The sequence below is a fragment of the Sciurus carolinensis genome, chromosome 1 (genome assembly GCF_902686445.1).
Source record: "Sciurus carolinensis chromosome 1, mSciCar1.2, whole genome shotgun sequence".
Lineage (NCBI taxonomy): Eukaryota > Metazoa > Chordata > Mammalia > Rodentia > Sciuridae > Sciurus > Sciurus carolinensis.
The window spans coordinates 130,510,323-130,532,130 of record NC_062213.1 but is presented as its reverse complement, the minus strand read 5'-3'; the positions used below and the strand labels follow the sequence as shown (position 1 = coordinate 130,532,130).

At 35.0% G+C, this 21,808-nt stretch overlaps 1 protein-coding gene across 4 annotated transcripts in view; it reads left to right on the top strand.

Moving 5' to 3' along the window:
* The window catches only part of Btbd8 (BTB domain containing 8), a 99,172-nt gene that overhangs the window by 19,446 nt on the left and 57,918 nt on the right, over positions 1-21,808 (top strand). For all 4 annotated transcript variants that reach the window (XM_047519856.1, XM_047519846.1, XM_047519839.1 and 1 more), the window contains 2 exons: positions 2,185-2,302; positions 14,600-14,689. In XM_047519856.1, coding sequence (XP_047375812.1) covers positions 2,185-2,302; positions 14,600-14,689 — 208 coding nt within the window. The remainder of the gene's footprint in view (positions 1-2,184; positions 2,303-14,599; positions 14,690-21,808) is intronic.

Below are 21,808 nucleotides of genomic sequence, written 5' to 3'. Positions count from 1 at the left end.
GTATTAAAAAGTAGTATTTCTGTCCTGCAGTCTAGTTGGAGATAAAATCAAGTGGGTCATGTATTAAGAAAACACAAATAGGGCTTTCAAAGAAAGCTTCATGGAGGGGGTAAGTTCTTGGTTGAATCCCAAAGAAAAAACAAGTTACCCAGGCAAAAACAGTATTCCAGGAAAAGTAAACAAATTCTGAGGGTATCATGACACTTCCTTCCTCTATAGTTTCAATAATTTGCTAGAACATCTTATAGAACTCAGGATAACACTCTACTTGTGTTTACCAGTTTATTGTAAAGGATACGATTCAGGAATAGTCATAGGGAAGACATGTTTAGGGGAAAGTATTTTGGACCAGTGCAGAAAACTTTCACACCCTTTCCAGATGTACTACTTTCTTAGTATATCAGTGTGTTTAGTAACCTAGAAGATCCTTTCTGCTAATGGCTTCTACTCCGCTTCTTTCTGCTAGCTGCTGCTTCTACTGTCACGCCCCGCCCACCGCCAGCTTATATTCCCTCCAGGAGGTGGAGGGTGGAGCCAGGCCAGTTGCGGTCAGGCGAGGAGCCAGCTGCCCTATCACGGCAAGGGTTAAAACGAGCAGGCCCAAGCAGGCAGGATGGGGAACACCTGTGCACGCGTTGTGCGCCTGGACTTAACTGAATATGGCCAGTGATAAATCACCTGAGTGTGCTTATGTTAATCAACCTCCTCACTGCTGATGTCATCAGGCGCCGTTCTGGCTGGCACAGCCCCCAACAATTGATTACCTGTGATTAGATGGCATTTCACTGCTTGCTTTTTCTCTCTCTTCCTCCCTCCCCCCCCCCCTTTCTTTCTCTTTCTTTTCTAATTCTGGGAATTGAACTCAGGGGTGTTTTACCACTGAACCACACTCCAGTCCTTTAAAAAAATTTTTTTTTTTTTTAATTTTAAGACAGGGTCTCACTAAGTTGATCATGCTGACCTCAAACTTGGAATCCTGATGCCTCAGTCTCCCAAGTTGTTAGAATTATAGGCATAAGTCATTGTGCCTGACTTGCTGCTTCTGTTTGGTTGAGCTCTGGCTGTTACCAAAAACTTATACTCCTAAGTTAGGTTGCAGTTTATTATGTAAGAACTCAAAGGATAGATACAGTGTCAGGTCACATGTTAACTTAGCACAGTGTAGTTTACACACACACACACGCATGTGCACACAATGATATATAATGATGAGCCATGATATACAGTATAGCATTTTTTTCTTTTTATGTATACATGTCTTATATTTCACTTCCTACTACCTAAATGATGACTGTTTTGAAGAAGAGGTTTTAAAAATACTTATTTTAATATAACTTATTTTTCTATAATTCTATACTTATTTTTCTGTAACTCTTGTTTTCAGTACTAATCTCACGGTAAGTTCTATAATAACCATTGATTTCAGTTGAATTTCTATCACTTTACATATCAGTCTAGCCATATTGTCATAAAGTAAGGTGTTTTGTCAGCTTTCCATCATTACAATGAAATACATGAGACAATTAACTTATAAAAAGAAAAGACTTATTTGGCTAACAATTTTGAAGGTTCGAGTTCAGTATCAGGCAAACCAATTACTTTGGGCTGATGGATGTACCAGATGACAATGGTGGGAAGTACCTGTCAAAATAAACTGCTCACCTTATGGCCAGGAAGCAAAAGAGAAGGAGACCAGGGTCCCACAAACCCCCTTCACAGACATAGCCCCAGTGACTTAAAGAATTCCCACTTAGCCCCACCTCTTAAAGTTCTACAGCACTTCCAATAGCACCACCTTGGGGACCAAGCTTTTAACACATTGACTTTTGGAGAACGTTCAACATTCAAATAGGGAATAGGAAGGAATTAAATAGTGGAAAGGAATAACAAAATTGAAAAAATATCAGACTTTCATGAAGTAAATTCATTTTGGTGCATAATTTTGTGATATTATGTTTATATGTGTCTGTATTGAAAGACATATTCATATTTAAGTGTAAATGGGAATACATATGTCAAAGCAGAAAATGTAGATGATTTAAAATTTTTTATCTTGAATTTACCACAATTTTGGCAAATTAAGATACTTATGTAAGAAAATCTCTTGCTGATATTAGAAAACAAATTTGGGGGATATTTATAATATTAAAGAAACGCTTTGAGTCTTATTTTTCTCTCTTAAAGATCATTATGACTTGGAACCTGCATCTGAATTAGGAGAAGATTTATTGAAGCTTTATGTGAAACATTGTTGTCCAGATATTGATATTTATGTTGATGGAAGAAGTTTTAAAGCTCACAGGTAAGTGGTCATGTGATTGATTAATTTGGTGCCTTGGTTGTGACATTGAAGTATAGAAGAATGTCTGTCTTTTTCTAACACAGTGGTTTTCAAGCTCTGCTCCATGTAGGCTAAGGGATTCCATAGTGAGTCCTCAGGGAGTCTCTGATAGGGGGAAAGGTTGGGCATCAGACCTGGTTTTCTGCCTGCAGTATCATACATACACATGTGGATCCACCCAAATGTGCATGTACACATTTCAGCCAGAGCAGATCTCTCATCTGTTTTTTGCATTGGACATGAACTTAAGATTTCATTAGATTAAAATGTTCTGTTGCCTAAAATGGGTTTGAAAGCTGCTGTCACAGAAAATATAGTTCATGCAGTTTTTAATGTTATAGGAATTATAGTATTAAGAATGGTTATTTCTACATGAATGACATGTATTTTCTCTGAATGCATTTTGGCACACATTCTGTAGTACAAAATAGAGGATGCTCATGAATAGCATTGATTAGGAGGTTTAATACTTCAGTGTACTTTTTAAAAACCTTTGTTCTGCTTTAAAACTGGGTTGCTCACATATTCTAGTCTTTTAGATTTCAAATTAAAGCTTGCTGCCTGTTTCAGTTAGGCTCTTTTGATTGCAAGTCACTAAAATCTGCTTAAAAGAAGAAAAAAATTTTATAAGAAATTCAGATTACCAGTTGGAACTCAATATAAATAAGTATAACTGGGTCTCACTATTAGCTAGAATCAGAACCAGAAATCTGAAGAACCCAGACAGTATTCTTTCCATCTGTTTGTGTTTTAAATATGAATGTTAAGTTATTCTGATTCTCCTGAAGAGGAAGAACCCGACTATTCGCAATGACAAGATGCAATTTTCTAGGTTCAAGGATCCAAAGCCCTTAATGATATTAGCAGTAAGTTTAGATCACAGGAACCTACCAACTTAGAACTCGTACTGGTTTTTTCAGTTAATTGACAGCATACATTACCAAATTCTAGGATTAGTAGTTCAAACCAGACTATTTACTATTCAGAATTTGAAGTTTGCTCTCTCGGAATATGTAATTTATAAATCTATGTACATACATGGACACCTTTTTTCCTAATTCTTATGAAAACCACATTATGTATAGTAAAATATAAAATGTAGTATGGGTTGACCAATATATTTTTTATATAAGTGTACCTTTCCTAAACCATAATGTGTATGTGTGTATGGTGTTTGTATGTGTGTGTGTGTGTTTGTGTGTGTGTGTGTGTGTGTGTGTATCTCCTTTTTGCCAACATAATTTAGGATTTTATTTAGTTCTGTACCCAGATTTCTCTTGTGACCATATGGGCATCCTGCCAAAGTTCTGCTTATAAAACCCTAAAGTTATGCTGTCATACAGGGAAGGCAGGACCCTGTGACCATTTGCAATTTGTCCTCATTGTCTGTATTTGGACTTTCTCTGTGTGCTGCCTGAGAGTGAACTAACAGTACTGTGTTTTTGGAGCGGGGTCCATAATATTAGGTTTGTGTTGCAGGACAACACTTGCTCACATTTCTGGTTTGTTTTGTTTACCTAGTAGTGAAAAAGAAATTCATATTAATTAGAAAAGCAATTTCCTGAGGAGAGTTCTAAGATCTGACTTAAGTTTTCCTACTTTGTTGCTCTTATGTAGTTACAATAGTAAATTCTAAATCACAAGGTTACCTTTCTAGTTCAGATTTGGGCATCTCTGTGTTTAGTGCATACTGATTTTATTATGTAGTTCAAGGAATATTAGAGCATAGTTCAGAAAATATGTATTGCTGCAAAGCCCGCATATTCTTCTAAAGCCCAACATCAGAACTTTTTAAAATACTTCTTGTTCTCGATGATCATTATCAGCATTTCTCATATGACTGCTTTAATTATTTTCAATTATATGTACTCATATATTGAAAGATCAATGCGAAATTTATGATCTTAATTATATTCATTTTAGGTTTCAACATTTAAAACAGTTCAGTTTGCTAGTTTAATATGTTCAAATTGGTATGAAAACCTAGGAATTTACTCTTCTATTATGTTAAACTTTCTCTAATGTTCAAGTTACTTACTCAAACAAATCCCTGATAATTCAATTCTTCCAAGATTGTCTTGCCAGTTGTACTGTCCTTCTTTACTTTGATCCTGACTTCAATACCTACAGCACTTTATGTACTTAAAGGCAATCTGATGCCAATCATTTGTTTGTAGTGGTATCCTAAGCCAGATTGGTTAAGTGTGATTGGTTAAGTGTGTGTGAACTGTAGAGTTAATCTGCCTAGGGTTTTAATTCCAGCTTCACTATCATTAGTTGCTTGAATTTGGGCAAACCATTTAGCTATCCATTCTGTCCTTTAGCATCCTCATCAAAGGTGGGAATTATACAAGTACTCATTTCATGGGGTGATTATGAGGATTACTTATTACATTTAAAACACTTTGAACAGCACCTGGCCCATAGTACTATATGTGTTAGCTGTCATCATTATTACAGTTGGTAGACCTTTGGTACAAGCTTTTGTGCAGATAGTAGCAACAGCTTCCATGCCCATTACTTACATGGAACAAGCAGAGAAACATGGTTTGAATCACTTGCATTTATCCTTAGTCCAAAGAAGAATAGTTTAGCAGTAGCCCTCTAAAGAAGACCACATTTTACCACACTTTTCTCCCTCTAAATAGGCCTTACCCTCTCTAAAATATAACTTCTTCATGCTTTCCTCCATCTTTGTCCTTGTCTGTCTCCAATACTTCTACTCAAAGCAGAAATGAAGAGAGGTCTTTTTATTTAGAGTTTGGAGGATTATGATAAAAGAAGGATACCTTAGTTATTTTAGATTCCATTTATTAGTTGTGTTTCTACTTTTCTGAATATTCTGGGATACTACAGTACATTACCTCTTGTCATAGACCTCTGTAACATTATCTTCCTACCTGAATTCCTGTCCTTTACCAAGGGAATACTATCAGGATAGAGTACATTTCTCTTTCTTTCTGTAATTCCTCCTGTCACCTTTAGTCTGACCCTAAGTACCTACCTGACCCATTGCATTGCTGATCTCCTATTTTATAGTGTAATTTGTTATTTGAATGTTTAATGAGACAAATTTAATCTATGTTTTTAAGATAATTTGTTTGTTGCACTCTACATTCTGTAATTAAGATTCTTCTTATTAAAAAAGCAGGATAGTGATTCCTAATTTTAGCTTGGTGACATTCAAGATCTGATATTCTTTTCTTATCAGTGCCTAATATTATACTATTAAACATTCACTCATTGGGTTAAGATGTTGTTAAATCTCCCTTTATGATGTAGGTTTTTGTGAAAATTTAGCAAATCAACATAGTGTTTGAAGATCAGTGTTGTAGTCTGGATCATGCCACTATCTGTATATCCTTGCGTACATTGACTGAAATTGTTTTCAGAAGTGGCAGAGCTTAGTAATTGTGAAGTCAGTTTGAGTTTGCATTCTATTTTCACTACTTAATAATTTGGGTAATTTACGTAATCTCTCTAGGTTTAAATGTATTTGTATAAGAAATAATAATAGTAATTATAGCATAAGATGACTGTGAGGATTGAATCAGATAATGCATATAAAGTACAATTGTGTCTGGCATATTGTAAGCTTTCAAAAGTATGTATTATGTGTTATAAGTATGTGTTAGATATCTGTAAGAGAGACATGATATTGCCTATTCTACTTTGTCTTATATCAGGAGTCAACAAATGATGACCTGAATGTGGTAAGTGGATTGTTTTTATATGAGATAGCAAAAAACAAAGAATATGCAACAGGGATCTGAAAAACCCCAAATATTTATAATCTGGCCCTTTGCAGGAAAAGGACCAGACATTCTGTCCTCAGATTGCTTCACAGAAGTTTTTACTCTCTTTATAGAAGTTTGAACAAGAAATAATGTATAAACATATAGCTTTTGTGAGAAAGCTGAGACTTTAATTAGCAAACCCACATGTAGAAAAAAAGATTGGACTGGGTGCAGTGGCCACACCTGTAATCCCTGCAACTCTGGAGGCTGAGGAAGGATTATCTAGAGTTCAAATCCAGCCTCAGCAATCTAGCAAGGCCCTAAGCAACTCGGAAAGACCCTGTCTCTAATAAAATATAAAAAAGGACTGGAGATGTGTTTTGGTGGTTAAGAGCCCCTGGGTTCAATCCCTGGTACCAAAACAAAACAAAAAACAAAAAACAAAACAAAGATTGATCTTATGATGAAAGATCTGTGAATGAATGCATATTTGTTTTTTAAGGTAGGATAAAATGATTATGTTATATAAAAACTGATTTTAAAATCCTGACTTTGATTAATTAAATATCAGTTCTAATTATGTTAGATAATAGTATATCCATTATACTTTACAGTTTAATTTAGGAAAGGCTAATCTAATGAAAGCCATAGTCAATGGATATCATAAAATTTTTAAGAGAAAATTAACTGTCCTTTTATAAAGTAACATTTTCCAAAATATTTGCAAAGAGGCGGGGAGTATAGCTCAATGGAAGAGTGCTTGTCTAGCATGCACAAGGCTCTAGGTTCAATCCTCAGCACAGAAAAAAAATTTTCTTTTAATATTTGCTAAGAAGTGGGATGACTAATAGTGAGACAGCTCCAGAAAATTTAGATTCACTACTCTGGGTTTAATCTATATTCAGTTATGTTTAGCTAAAGCAAAACAAATATGTGTACACACACAACTCTTTGGACAAAAATATTTAAAAATTAGACCCAGTTTTAAAACAAAACAGCAGCTACAACAACAACAACAAAAACAAAACAACAAAAGTTCTCTTTTAGAGGCATTTCTGAGTAATCCAGGTCATTGTTCTGCCTGGAATAGTGAATCTAGTTCAGCTAACATTAGGAAGTACTAAAGAATAGCATACGTAAGCATCAGCAAGTAGGAAATTAGGGCATTCTGATAGAGCCAGAAGCAGCATTGTCAGTGGATATTAAATTTAATCAAAAGAGAAAATAGTTTTTGACATGTAGGAAAATTAAAAGATTTAGCAAAGATTTTTAATATGACATGCCATCTATTGTTGAATTATTATTATTATTATTATTATTATAGTTATTTTACCTGGGGCATGATCCAAATTATATATGTTTTCTGAGTTTCTATTTTTTTTTTTTTTTTGCCAGAGATGATTTCATTGACTTTTATTCTTATTAACTAGGGAGTCCTTTTCTTTTTTCTTTTTTTTTTATAATTTTTTTTTATTGTAAACAAATGGGATACATGTTGTTTCTCTGTATATGGAGTCAAGGCATACCATTTGTGTAATCATAAATTTACATAGGGTAATGTTGTTTGATTCATTCTGTTATTTTTTTCCCTTCCCCCCCACCCCTCCCACCCCTCTTTTCCCTCTATACAGTCCTTCCTTCCTCCATTCTTACCACCCTCCTTATCCCTAACCCTAAACCTAACCCTAACCCTAACGCTAACCCCTCCCACCCCCCATTATATGTCTTCATCCACTTATCATCGAGATCATTCGTCCTTTAGTTTTTTGAGATTGGCTTATCTCACTTAGCATGATATTCTCCAATTTCATCCATTTGCCTACAAATGCCATAATTTTATCATTCTTCGTTGCGCAGTAATATTCCATTGTATATATATGCCACAGTTTCTTTATCCATTCATCAACTGAAGGGCGTCTAGGTTGGTTCCACAATCTGGCTATGGTGAATTGAGCAGCAATGAACATTGATGTGGCTGTATCTCTGTAGTATGCTGATTTTAAGTCCTTTGGGTATAGGCCAAGGAGTAGGATAGCTGGGTCAAATGGTGGTTCCATTCCAAGCTTTCTGAGGAATCTCCATACTGCTTTCCAGAGTGGCTGCACTAATTTGAAACCCCAGCAGCAATGTATGAGTGTACCTCTTTCCCCACATCCTCACCAACACCTGTTGTTGCTTGTATTCTTGATAATCGCCATTCTAATTGGGGTGAGATGGAATCTTAGGGTGGTTTTGATTTGCATTTCTCTTATTACTAGAGATGTTGAACATTTTTTCATATATCTGTTGATTGCTTGTACATCTTCTTCTGTGAATTGTCTGTTCATTTCCTTAGCCCATTTGTTGATTGGATTATTTGTATTCTTGGTGTAGAGTTTTTTGAGTTCTTTATATATTCTGGAAATTAGTGCTCTATCTGAAGTATGGTTGGCAAAGATATTCTCCCACTCCGTAGGCTCTCTCTTCACATTACTGATAGTTTCCTTTGCTGAGAGAAAGCTTTTTAGTTTGAATCTATCCCAGTTGTTGATTCTTGCTTTTATTTCTTGTGCTATGGGAGTCCTGTTAAGGAAGTCTGATCCTAAGCCAACAAGTTGAAGATTTGGACCTACTTTTTCTTCTATAAGATGCAGGGTCTCTGGTCTGATTCCGAGGTCCTTGATCCATTTTGAGTTGAGTTTTGTGCAGGGTGAGAGATAGGGGTTTAATTTCATTCTATTGCATATGGTTTTCCAGTTTTCCCAGCACCATTTGTTGAAGAGGCTATCTTTTCTCCATTGCATATTTTTGGCCCCTTTGTCTAGTATGAGAAAATTGTATTTATTTGGGTTTTATGTCCATGTCCTCTATTCTGTACCATTGATCTACCTGTCTATTTTGGTACCAATACCATGCCGTTTTTCTTACTATTGCTTTGTAGTAGAGTTGAAGATCTGGTATTGCGATACCCCCTGCTTCGCTCTTTCTACTGAGGATTGCTTTAGCTATTCTGGGTTTTTTATTCTTCCAGATGAATTTCATGATTGCTTGCTCTATTTCTGTAAGGTACATCATTGGGATTTTAATTGGAATTGCATTGAATCTGTATAGCCCTTTAGGTAGTATGGCCATTTTGACAATATTAATTCTGCCTATCCAAGAACATGGGAAATCTTTCCATCTTCTAAGGTTTTCTTGAATTTCTTTCTTTAGTGTTCTGTAGTTCTCATTGTAGAGATCTTTCACCTCTTTTGTGAGATTGATTCCCAAGTATTTTATTTTTTTCGATGCTATTGTGAATGGGGTAGTTTTCTTAACTTCTCCTTCTGAAGATTCATCACTTATGTATAAAAGTGCATTGGATTTATGAGCATTGATTTTGTAACCTACTACTTTACTGAATTCACTTATGAGTTCTAAAAGTTTCCTGGTGGAATTTCAAGGTTCCTCTAAATATATAATCATGTCATCAGCGAACAGGGATAGTTTGAGTTCTTCTTTTCCAATTCGTATCCCTTTAATTTCTTTGGTTTGTCTAATTGTTCTGGCTAGAGTTTCAAGGATGATGTTGAATAGAAGTGGTGGAAGAGGGCATCCCTGCCTTGTTCCAGTTTTTAGGGGGAATGTTTTCAGTTTTTCACCATTTAGAATGATATTGGCCATGGGCTTAGCGTAGATGGCCTTTACAATGTTAAGGAATGTTCCCACTACCCCAATTTTTTCTAGTGTTTTGAGCATGAAAGGATGCTGTATTTTATCCTGAGTTTCTATTTTAAGATCAGGGTAATCATTTAAGCCTCAGATGCTTTTAATCTTCCTCAGATATAAAATGGCTAACATGCTGTGTTTGTTCAAATCTTCTGAGAAGCAGCCACAAAGATGGGATTAAACTCAAAAGGAGTTTATTAGGGTAAATACATGCAAGAGAATATGAGGAGGAAACTAGAGAAGACTGAGAAAATTGTAAGACTGCAATACCAATCTGACCCTGAGTGAAGGAGAAAGGAAAGAAGTTACATCATAGACACAGTACAATTCCAGAGAAGATTTGGCAAGGCTGTTGAAAAAATTTCCAAGCCAAAGTCTTCAGAGAAATTCTTGCCTCCAGGAATAGATCTGCCTTTATTATCTCTTCTAGGCTTAGTCATTTGCAGGGAATAATTTCTGACTTTGGGACCAGTGTGGTTTTGGGGTTCAGAGTACTATAGCTGGAACCCTAGGTCAGTTTATGAAGTTTATAATCAGAGAGATGCATTCTTATAACTGCCTTATTGGTAAATTATGACATGCTATATATTTATATATCTTTGCCACTTGTCATAGTCAGGTAAAATATGTAAATGGAAGGATAAAATTCTAATCATATTCTTCATAAGGAATTAATGATCACGTATGTACCAGATGCTATATTTAATGCTGAAAGTAAGATTCTCAAAAAAATAAAAAATGAGGTACACAGTATGAAATGGATTGCATTTATTGAAATTCCACATTGTTAATATATTAGAAAAGACTGCTGTGAAAAAAGACCTGGTAGGATATTCAATAAACTGTTAACATTGATTATTTCTATAGAGTGGAATTGAAGTAAACAAGGAAGAATGGAGAGTACTCAAAATTTTTACTTTATGAATATTCTGTATTGGAGTTTGATTACAGACATTTTATAATTTAAAATTTTCTTTTTAATTTGACTTTTCATGCTTTAGGAAAGAATCGTACATTGCTTAATATTTAAAAATTTGTTCATAGAGACTCAATAATACTCTAAAGAAACTATCTTTGGCTGGGCTGGGAATATAGCTAGGTGGTCGAATATTTGCCTAGAATGCAAGAAGCCCTAGATTCAAATCCCAGCATGGCAATCAAATAATCAAAAATCTAGCGGCTGGGGTTGTAGCTCAGTAGTAGAGCATTTGCCTAGCACGTTATGAGGCCCTGGGTTCAATCCTCATCACCATAAAAATAAACAAATAAAAAAGGTATTATGTCCATTTACAACTAAAAAAATTTTTTTAAATCTATCTTTGTCCTCTTATATAGAAAAATAAAAATTATATCAAACAGTTCTTTAAATATTCACTTTATTATCAGGTTCTATTTTTCTTTTTCCTTGACTTACTGTAAGTTTCATGTGTACTGCTTTTATTATTCTAAAGGTGAAACAATAATCACCGATATGAAACTTTTTTCTTTTCTAAGATAAGCATTGAAAAACTAAGTATTTCCTTCTAAGCACCGCGTTAGATGCATCCTGCAAATTATGATATATATATTTTCATTTTCACTCAGCTAAGAGTATTTTCTAATCTTCCTTTTAATTTCTTTTTTACCAATGGATTGTCTAGAAGTGTGTTTAACTTCCAATTATTGGGAATTTTCCACCTATTTCTCCATTATTAATTTCTAGTTTAATTCCATTGTGGTCATAGAATGTATTATATTTTCAGTTCACTTAACTTTATTGAGATGTGTTTGATAACCCAGTCCATCTTAGTAAATTTCAAGTCCTAAGTACTTGAAAAGATTATGTATTGTGCTGTGCTGGAGTGTAATGTTCTATAAATGTCAAATTGTTTGACACTATTGTTTAAGTCTTACAGACCTTTAACTAAATTTTTGTCTACCTGTTCTATTAATTACTGAGAAGAATGTTGAAGTCTCCAAGCATAATTGTGAATTTGTCTGTCTATCCCTTCAGTTTCCTTCAGTTTTTGCTTCATGTATTTTGAAACTGTATTTGGTACATACATATTTGGGATGAGAATTTCCTCATGATGAATTGAGCTCTTTTTAATTATGAAACATCTCTTTTTACCCCAGGTTATATCTTGAAAAGTCTACTTTGTTAATATAGTCACTTCTGCTTTTTTGTGATTGGTGTTTGTAAGTTTTATCTTTTTACATCCTTTACTTTTAACCTCTCTGTGTCTTTATATTTAAAATGGGTTTAAAATTAATTTCTTGCAATTATATCTTACCTTTTAAAACCCATTCTCATAATTTACCATTTATAGTAATGTGGTATTAATACATTTGGGCTAAGTCTACCATATTATTATTGGTTTTCATTTTTTCTTTGTTCTATTTTTGTCTTCTTTTCCTGCCTTTCTTTTGTATTACTTGAGATTTAAAACTCTTTTAAAATTTTAGTTTTTTTCTCCTCCTCCTCCTCCTCCTCCTCCAGGTTGAACCTCCTCCTCCTCTTCCACCTCTGGATTGAATCACTCTACCACATCACCAACCTTTTTAAAATTTTGAGACAGGATCTCATTAAACTTCACACTAGTTAGCTTTTCTGTCACTATGACCAAAATATCCAACTGAAACAACTTAGAGCAGGAAAAGTTTATTTGGGGCTCATGGTTTCAAAAGTCTCAGTTCACATATGGTTGGCTCCATTGCTCCAGGCCCACGATAAGGCAGCACATCATGGTGAAAGGGCCCCAGGGAGGAAAGCTGCTCATGGTGGGTTATGAAGCAGAGAGAGAGACAGACAGACAGACAGAGACAGAGACAGAGAGACACACATACACACTGTGGGGAGGGGCCACAGGAAGAGCAACCTTCCAGGGCCTGCCCCACAGTGACCCAGCCATGCCCCACCTGCCTACAATTACCACCAAGTCCATTCAAACTAGAATTAGGAGGTCAGAGCTCTCATAATCTAATCATTTTACCTCAGGACATTCCTGCATTAATAGGAGCTTTTGGGGGACACCTTTTATCCATCCAAACCATAACAAAGTTGAATTTGCAATCCTCCTATCTTAGCCTCTTGAGTATCTGAGATTATAGGGATGTGCCACTATGCCTAGTTATTAAATTTCTGTTCTCATGTGTGTATGTAATTTTTGCTTTTTTTCTTCACTTCTCCAGAATTTCTAATATACATTATGTTATTACTGTGTGCCTTTAACTAGTGTCACATGTCTTTATGTACAATGTTAGAATCTATTCCCTCTTCCTTCCTGTCATTTGTGCTATTTATATATTTTGTATAGAAGTCCTTTATTGAATAAGTGATTTGCAAATATTTTCTCCCAATTGATGACTTGCCTTTTTGGAGGCTGACCTTGAACTTGCTGTCCTCCTGTCTTTACTTCCCAAGTAGCTGGGATTACAGGTGTGCACCACCACATTGGACTCAATAATTTGATGCTGTAGATTATATTATTTTAATGCAAGTAAGATTTCCTTTTGCTTTGGGGTCATGATTAGATTAGATATTGATTGCTTTGTTCCACTTAGGGATTGAGTTGATTCAAAACTGGACTTCTGGTCTAACAATAACATGTCTATTTCTTATTCGCTCTTCAGCCTAGGGTAAACCCAAATTCTAGGTTAGCTACCCATACTACTCCTTGGGGCATTTACCGATTGACCTACATTCCCAGCCCCCCCCCTTTTTTTTTTTTTTTTAATCATGAGACAGAGTCTCACTATGTTATTTAGGGCCTCACTAAATTGCTGAGACTGACTTTGAATCGGCAATCCTCCTGCCTCAGCCTCCAGTCCCTGGAATTACAGGCATGTGCCACCGCACCCAACTCCCAGGTTCTTTGTCCCTTCTAGCCTTTGAAGGTTGCCAGAAGCTATTCTTATCTTCTCAACTTCCCAACCACTGCTTTTGTTTTTTGATTTGGCAATCACCTCAGTGGAAGAAATTACTTCAGATGCTTGGGTCTCCTCTTCTGTCTTCTCTCATATAATTTGACTAACCACTATGGTAGTGTTCTGAGGCTTTCAAATTGTGCTTTATTTTCTTATGTGTGTGTGTTATACGTATTCTATCTTTTCTATTTTCAACAGGATGATCAGGCTGAGACAATCTAGTAAATCATTGCTAGAAATGTCTTTCTCTTCTCCCTATTCTCCTAATTCTTCCATCCTCTACTGGGATATTTTCCTCTATATTTCATTTACTACCATGTTCCCAGCATCTAGAATAATGCCTAGCACAGAATAAAAGTCAGTGGATATTTGTTGGATTAAAGAATGAATGAATGAACATTTTATTTGAGAAGATAGAATGGAAATTGAAAATAATCTCTCCTGTCACTTTCTCAAACCTAAGATATAACCTTTCCTGAGCTTAATTTAGGTGAGTTATGAACTAGAACTTAGAACTTTTATAGTCGTAGCCTCTCTATTAATTAAAAAAAATCTTCAGATGACAAATAATTGCAATCTCTTTATTATTGCTGTTTCCTCAAGATGTTAAATAGTATCTTTGGTCTTTTTTTCTCCATTTATAGGAATTTATTACTCTTAGTAATAGAAAAGGTTTTAATTATTATTTAAATTAAAGAGTTTCCAAGAGAAAAAAATCTAAAAGATAATAAGGGCATTGTAATTAATGTTTCAAACAAAACACTTAAGCATAAATATAAACTTTAATTTTTATTATAATAATCATAGAGTGAATACAAACATGACAAAATAGATTGTGTGTTTTAAATAAAGATTAACAGTTTTATGGAAATTACATTTTACATAGTACGTAAATGTTTACCTGTGTTTTTCCCCCACTTCCCTTTAGGGCCATTTTAAGTGCCAGATCCAGTTATTTTGCTGCAATGCTGAGTGGATGTTGGGCTGAAAGCTCTCAAGAATACATTACTCTTCAAGGGTAAGCATAAGTTTTACAAGACAGCTTGACTATAAGTGATTGCAAATAATACTTCATACAAAGCAGTTATGAATCTGATTTCCCTGTATGATCAGTGAAATATTTCTCATGTAGTAGAATTCAACTAAGTAACATTTTCTGAAACAGGAGGTAGGAGAGAGCATTTAGTAATAGAAGTAGCATATTAATCTGCTAAGGCTTCTATAACAAAATTCCAAAACTGGGTGGCTTAAACAACAGAAACCTGTTTTCTCACAGTTCTGGAGTCTGAAAGTCAAAAATGAAGGTGTCAGCAAGGTTGGTGTCTGACTAGGATAGCCACTTCTTGCGGTGTGCTTTTGTTCTGTGGTGTCTCTTTTAAGGATACTAATCCTCTTAGATCTAGGTTCCATACCTATGACGCCCCATCTCCAAATATAACCACACTGGGAATTTAGACTTCAACATATGAATTTAGGGGCATGTTCAGTCCATAACAGATAGTTTATGATTATGGAAGATTTAAAATGCCAGGCTATAGAGTTTATTATTCTGTAGGTAAAAAGCATATATAAATGGATCTCTTGGTGATATTTTATCATCACTGTTGAAAAACAACTTAAAAGACATATGTATCCTACTGATAAGATCTCTTTCTTTATGATCAATTTGAAATATCCATTGAATGTGGGAAGGGTAGCTAACAAAAGCTGGAGTCTCTAAGTATGGCAATCCTAAGGATAATCACTTTGGGTAATTTTGGAAACTTGTCCAGGGGCTATGTTTCATATATCTTAGACTTTATTTTTTAAACTGTCACTTTACTCTTAATTAGAACTGAATTAATTAAAAATTCAAATAAAAAATACTAGTTTGACTCAGATGCAACTTTTTGGCATTTATTAAAAATGATATGTCTGTGTAGTGAGACAAAAGTCAAAAGAAGTATGATTATGGGATCTTATTCATCAGCAAAGGAAAGTAATTTATAGAGAGCACATGTTTGATTTTTTCCTAGAAAAAAATCTTAGTGTCTTTTAGGTTAGTGACAATTTTAACTGTCTGTTACCTATTATTTTATATATCCTTTATTCCTTTATCCAAAAAGATTCTGTCCTCAGCAGTAATAATGCTTGACAACAACACTTTGTATTTTCTGCATTTCGTTCATGTTTAGTATGCCCTTTAATTTTTAGAATCAGTCTTTGAGATAGAGAAGGTATATTAAGGTTAAGTATCTACTCAAGTAAATAAGTGCTTATGTAGAATATAAATCACATATTTATTGATTATTAATTCAGAATTCATTTCACTGCAGTGGAATTCATCCAGTGCAGTGACTGCACTGAAGAAATTAAAAAGTTTTCCCATTGGCCTGTATTCTTAAGCTAGCTCAGAATACTCTTCTACACTGTTTAAATCAGCAACTTTCACATTTTGTCCCATAGAACCCTGAAGTTCCTGTTAAGTTCATTAGGGAATGTATGACATAGGGTTAGAATCTTAGGGGAAGGACATTTGGTAATGGGCTGTCCTTCAACTTTTGTCTGTTTTATATAATTGGTTTTTTAAAATTTTTTTTCAGTTGTAGATGGACACAATACTTTCATTTTATTTATTTATTTTTATGTAGTGCTGAGGATCCAACCCAGTGCCTCACACATGCTAGGCTAGTGCTCTACCACTGAGCTAGAACCCCAGCCCTATTTTACATAATTGTTAACCTCTAAGTTTAACTGTAGGAATAAAGGCAACAAGAGTCTTTTCTTTTTCTTTCAGTTTTCCTTAATCACCCCTCATTAACTGACAGATTAAACATTCACATGCCCAGGCTTTTGAAGATGAGATCTTTTTACTAAGAGGTCAGTGATCAGGAAAGAAATAGTGTCATCAATCATTTGTCTCTACTCACTCACCTCTAACTTTCCATCTTTATGATAAATATTTCTTCTTATAATGTGGCTTAACTACTGCTCACCAAATTTAGTAACTCATTCAAGGGAAGGCCAAATAGAAGTAGCCAAATTAGTTTCAAAGTATCATCTAAATAAGCAGACTATACCTTATATTAGTGCCAGCCATGACCAGGCTTGTGCTTCTTATAATATTTTCTTCTCACTTGTGTGGCAAACAAGGCTCTGCTCCTTACTTACTGGGTCCTCTTGCCCAGCAGTGCTGTATTAGCAGTGGAGGCTCCTTCCTAATTGGTGTATTTATTCCTATTCCTAATGCACTGGAAAAGGTACATTTCTCTTTGGTTCAACTCATTTATCTTGTTTGATAAAGCTAGACTTTATAACACTAAAATAAAACATGAAAGTATCTCCTGATGGATATATGGTTTAATCTATATCATTTTATCATTACTCTCATCACAATACTATGCTATATTTTTTCCTTTCCTATTATATCACATATCAAACTGATTGTGCTCAGATTGCCATCTAAAATTTTATTAATATTGTGGCATATAAAGCCGTTGGAAGGCAAAAACAGATTGAGGAATTTTACCTTCCCCCCCCAAAATCACATCTTTTAGCAATTTTTTACATTGCAACAAAGTAATCTACGAAACCAATTCGATTTTTTCCATTACCATATTATAAACCTGGGTAGATTTTCTATGGGGAGTGTAGTGTAATAGAAAGACCATGAACTTCGATGTCCTTACAGGAAGTCCTATATCCAGCCCTAACTTCCTACATGACTTTAGGAGAATTCCTTAACTTTCTCAAGCCTCCTGAGGTTGTTAAAAGAATTGAGTGAAGTACAGTAACAAAAGAATGTGGTATAGTGCTTTGTATATAGTATGTTATTATGATTTGTCTTTTTCTAATTTCTCTAGATTATATTATTCTAAAGAGGATGAAGTTCAAGTGAGGGCCATTTCCAATACCAGCACCCAGTGACTACTTTGCATTAGCAGCAGCTTCTTTTGAAACTGTGTAGCTATTGCAAGTCTGCATATTTTCTAAAAATAGAATAGAATGAAATTCTGTCTCTCCTTACAGAAAGAACCACATGTTTTTGATGTTGATTATTCAGAGATATAATATATACATCATATGTTTGAGAGGGATAGCTTTCAATAAACTGAGGTGGGCATATTAGAGTCCTGTAGTCCCAGTTCCACCATGCCTTCCAAGTTGGGGAGTGGAAGAGGATAATTGGAAGAAAATTGTCCTGTTCTAAAGAGGAAGGGAAATTTTTTCCATATAACATAATGTAAATGAAACCCATTTTTATAAATAGACGTCTTATCTTACAGTGGTGGCCTGGGCTTCAGACCATAAATTTGGGTTTTCCCATCTTCTTTACAAGATTTCGGGGATTATTCTGAGCCTTTAATATGATCTTTTGACATATAAATCATATTCCTCTTCTAACTAAAACCTTTTCATGTCTTCTCATCACAAATACAATTAAATCCAAACTCTTCCGTGGCCTACAAGACCCTATATGATATAGTACTTGACTTTTCCCTTATTTTGTATTGTTCTTTCCCTTTTTGGCCTCTTGTCAAGTAAATTCATTCCTGCTTTAGGACTTTTAAACTTACCATCCCCTCTACCCTACGAGTTTTCACCCAGTATTTTGCATGGTTGGCTTTTTTTTTTAAATACATATATATATTTTAAATTTATCTTTATTGTAAACAAATGGGATACATCCTGTTTCTCTGTTTGTACATGAAGTAGAGGCATACCATTTGTGTAATCATACATTTACCTAGGGTAATAGTTTTTGATTCATTCTGTCATTTTTTCCCTCCCCCCAACCCCTCTTTTTCCTCTATATAGTCCCTCCTTTGTCCATTCTTGCCTCCCTCCCACCCCCCCCCATTATGTGCCATCATCCCTTATCAGTGAAATCATTCCTACTTTGGTTTTTTGAGATTGGTTTATCTCACTTAGCATGATATTCTCCAATTTCATCCATTTGCCTGCAAATGCCATAATTTTATTGTTTTTTATGGCTGAGTAATATTCTGTTGTATATATATACCAGTTTTTTTTCTTTTTTTTTCTTTTTTTTTATTGTAAACAAATGGGATACATGTTGTTTCTCTGTTTGTACATGGAGTCAAGGCATACCATTTGTGAATCATAAATTTACATAGGGTAATGTTGTTTGATTCATTCTGTTATTTTTTTCCCTTCCCCCCACCTCTCTCACCCCTCTTTTCCCTCTCTACAGTTCTTCCTCCATTCTTGTTCCCCTCCCTAACCCTAACTCTAACCCTAAAACTAACCCCTCCCACCCCCCATTATGTGTCATCATCCATTTATCAGCGAGATCATTTGTCCTTTGGTTTTTTGAGATTGGCTTATCTCACTTAGCATGATATTCTCCAATTTCATCCATTTGCCTGCAAATACCATAATTTTATCATTCTTTATGGCTGAGTAATATTCCATTGTATATATATACCACAGTTTCTTTATCCATTCATCAATTGAAGGGCATCTAGGTTGGTTCCACAATCTGGCTATTGTGAATTGAGCAGCTATGAACATTGATACCACAGTTTTTTTATCCATTCATCAATTGAAGGGCATCTAGGTTGGTTCCACAATCTGGCTATTGTGAATTGAGCAGCTGTGAACTTTGATGTGGCTGTATCTCTGTAGTATGCTGATTTTAAGTCCTTTGGGTACAGGCCAAGGAGTGGGATAACTGGGTCAAATGGTGCTTCCATTCCAAGTTTTCTAAGGAATCTCCACATTGCTTTCCAGAGTGGTTGCACTAATTTGCAACCCCACCAGCAACGTATGAGTGTACCTCTTTCCCCACATCCTCACCAACACCTGTTGTTGCTTGTATTCTTGATAATTGCCATTCTAATTGGGGCGAGATGGAATCTTAGGATAGTTTTGATTTGCATTTCTCTTATTACTAGAGATGTTGAACATTTTTTCATATATCTGTTGATTGCTTGGAGAGCTTCTTCTGTGAAGTGTCTGTTCATTTCCTTAGCCCATTTGTTGATTGGGTTATTTGCATTCTTGGTGTAGAGTTTTTTGAGTTCTTTATAGATTCTGGAGATTAGTGCTCTATCTGAAGTATGAGTGGCAAAGATTTTTTTCCACTCCATAAGCTCTCTCTTCACATTGCTGATAGTTTCCTTTGCTGAGAGAAAGCTATTTAGTTTGAATCTATCCCAGTTATTAATACTTGCTTTTATTTCTTATGCTATGGGAGTCCTGTTAAGGAAGTCTGATCCTAAGCTATTAAGTTGAAGATTTGGACCTACTTTTTCTTCTATAAGGTACAGGAGTCTCTGCTCTGATTCCAAGGTCCTTGATCCATTTTGAGTTGATTTTTATGCAGGGTAAGAGATAGGGGCTTAGTTTCATTCTGTTGCATATGGATTTTCAGTTTTCCCAGCACCATTTGTTTTCTCTTTTCTCCATTGCATATTTTTGGCACCTTTGTCTAGTATGAGAAAGTTGTATTTATTTGGGTTTGTGTCCATGTCCTGTATTCTGTACCATTGATCTGCTTGTCTGTTTTGGTGCCAATACCATGCCGTTTTTGTTACTACTGCTTTGTAGTATAGTTGTTCTGGTATTGTGATACCCCGTTTCACTCTTCCTGCTAAGGATTGCTTTATCTATTCTGGGTTTCTTATTCTTCCAGATGAATTTCATGATTGCTTGCTCTATTTCTGTAAGGTATGTCTTTGGGATTTTAATTGGAATTGCATTGAATCTGTATAGCACTTTTGGTAGTATGGCCATTTTGACAATATTAATTCTGCCTATCCAAGAACATGGGAAATCTTTCCAACTTCTAAGGTTTTCTTGAATTTCTTTCTTTAGTGTTCTGTAGTTCTCATTGTAGAGGTCTTTCACCTCTTTTGTGAGATTGATTCCGAAGTATTTTATTTTTTTTGGAAGCTATTGTGAATGGGGTGGTTTTCCTAACCTCTCTTTCTGAAGATTCATCATTTATATATACAAATGCATTAGATTTATGAGCATTGATCTTATATCCTGCTACTTTACTGAATTCACTTATGAGTTCTAAAAGTTTTCTGGTGGAATTTTCCGGTTCCTCTAAATATAGAATCATGTCATCAGCAAATAGGGATAGTTTGAGCTCTTCTTTTCCTATTCGTATCCCTTTAATTTCTTTGGTCTTTCTAATTGCTCTGGGTAGAGTTTCGAGGACAGTGTTGTATAGAAGTGGTGAAAGAGGGCATCCCTGCCTTGTTCCAGTTTTTAGGGGGAATGCTTTCAGTTTTTCACCATTTAGAATGATATTGGCCATGGGCTTAGCATAGATGGCCTTCACAATGTTAAGGAATGTTCCCACTATCCCTATTTTTCTATTGTTTTGAGCATGAAGGGATGCTGTATTTTATTAAATGCTTTTTCTGCATCTATCGAAATAATCATGTGATTCTTGACTTTAAGACTGTTGATATGGTGAATTAAAGTTATTGATTTCTGAACGTTGAACCAACCTTGCATCCCTGGGACAAAACCCACTTGATCGTGGTGCATTATCTTTTTAATATATTTTTGTATGCGATTTGCTAAAATTTTGTTGGGAATTTTTGCATCAGTGTTCATTAAGGATATTGGTCTGAAATTTCCTTTCCTCAATGTATCTCTGTCTGGTTTAGGTATCAGGGTGATATTGGCTTTATAGAATGAGTTTGGGAGGGTTCCCTCCTCTTCTATTTCATGAAATACTTTGAGAAGTATTGGAATGAGCTCTTCTTTAAAGATTTTATAGAACTCGGCTGAGAACCCATCTGCTTCTGGACTCTTTTTTGTTGTTAGGCTTTTGATGACTTCTATTTCATTACTTGAAATTGATCTATTTAAATTGTGTATGTCCTCCTGGTTCAGTTTAGGTAATTCATATGTCTCTAGAAATCTGTTGATGTCTTCAAGATTTTCTATTTTGTTGGAGTATAGATTTTCAAAATAACTTCTAATTATGTTTTGTATTTCACTCGTGTCTTTTGTGATATTTCCTTGTTCATTCTGAACTTTAGTAATTTGAGTTTTCTCTTTCCTTCTTAGTCTGGCTAAGGGTTTATCAATTTTGTGTATTTTTTCAAAGAACCAACTATTTATTTTGTCAATTTTTTCTATTGTTTCTTTTGTTTCAATTTCATTGATTTCA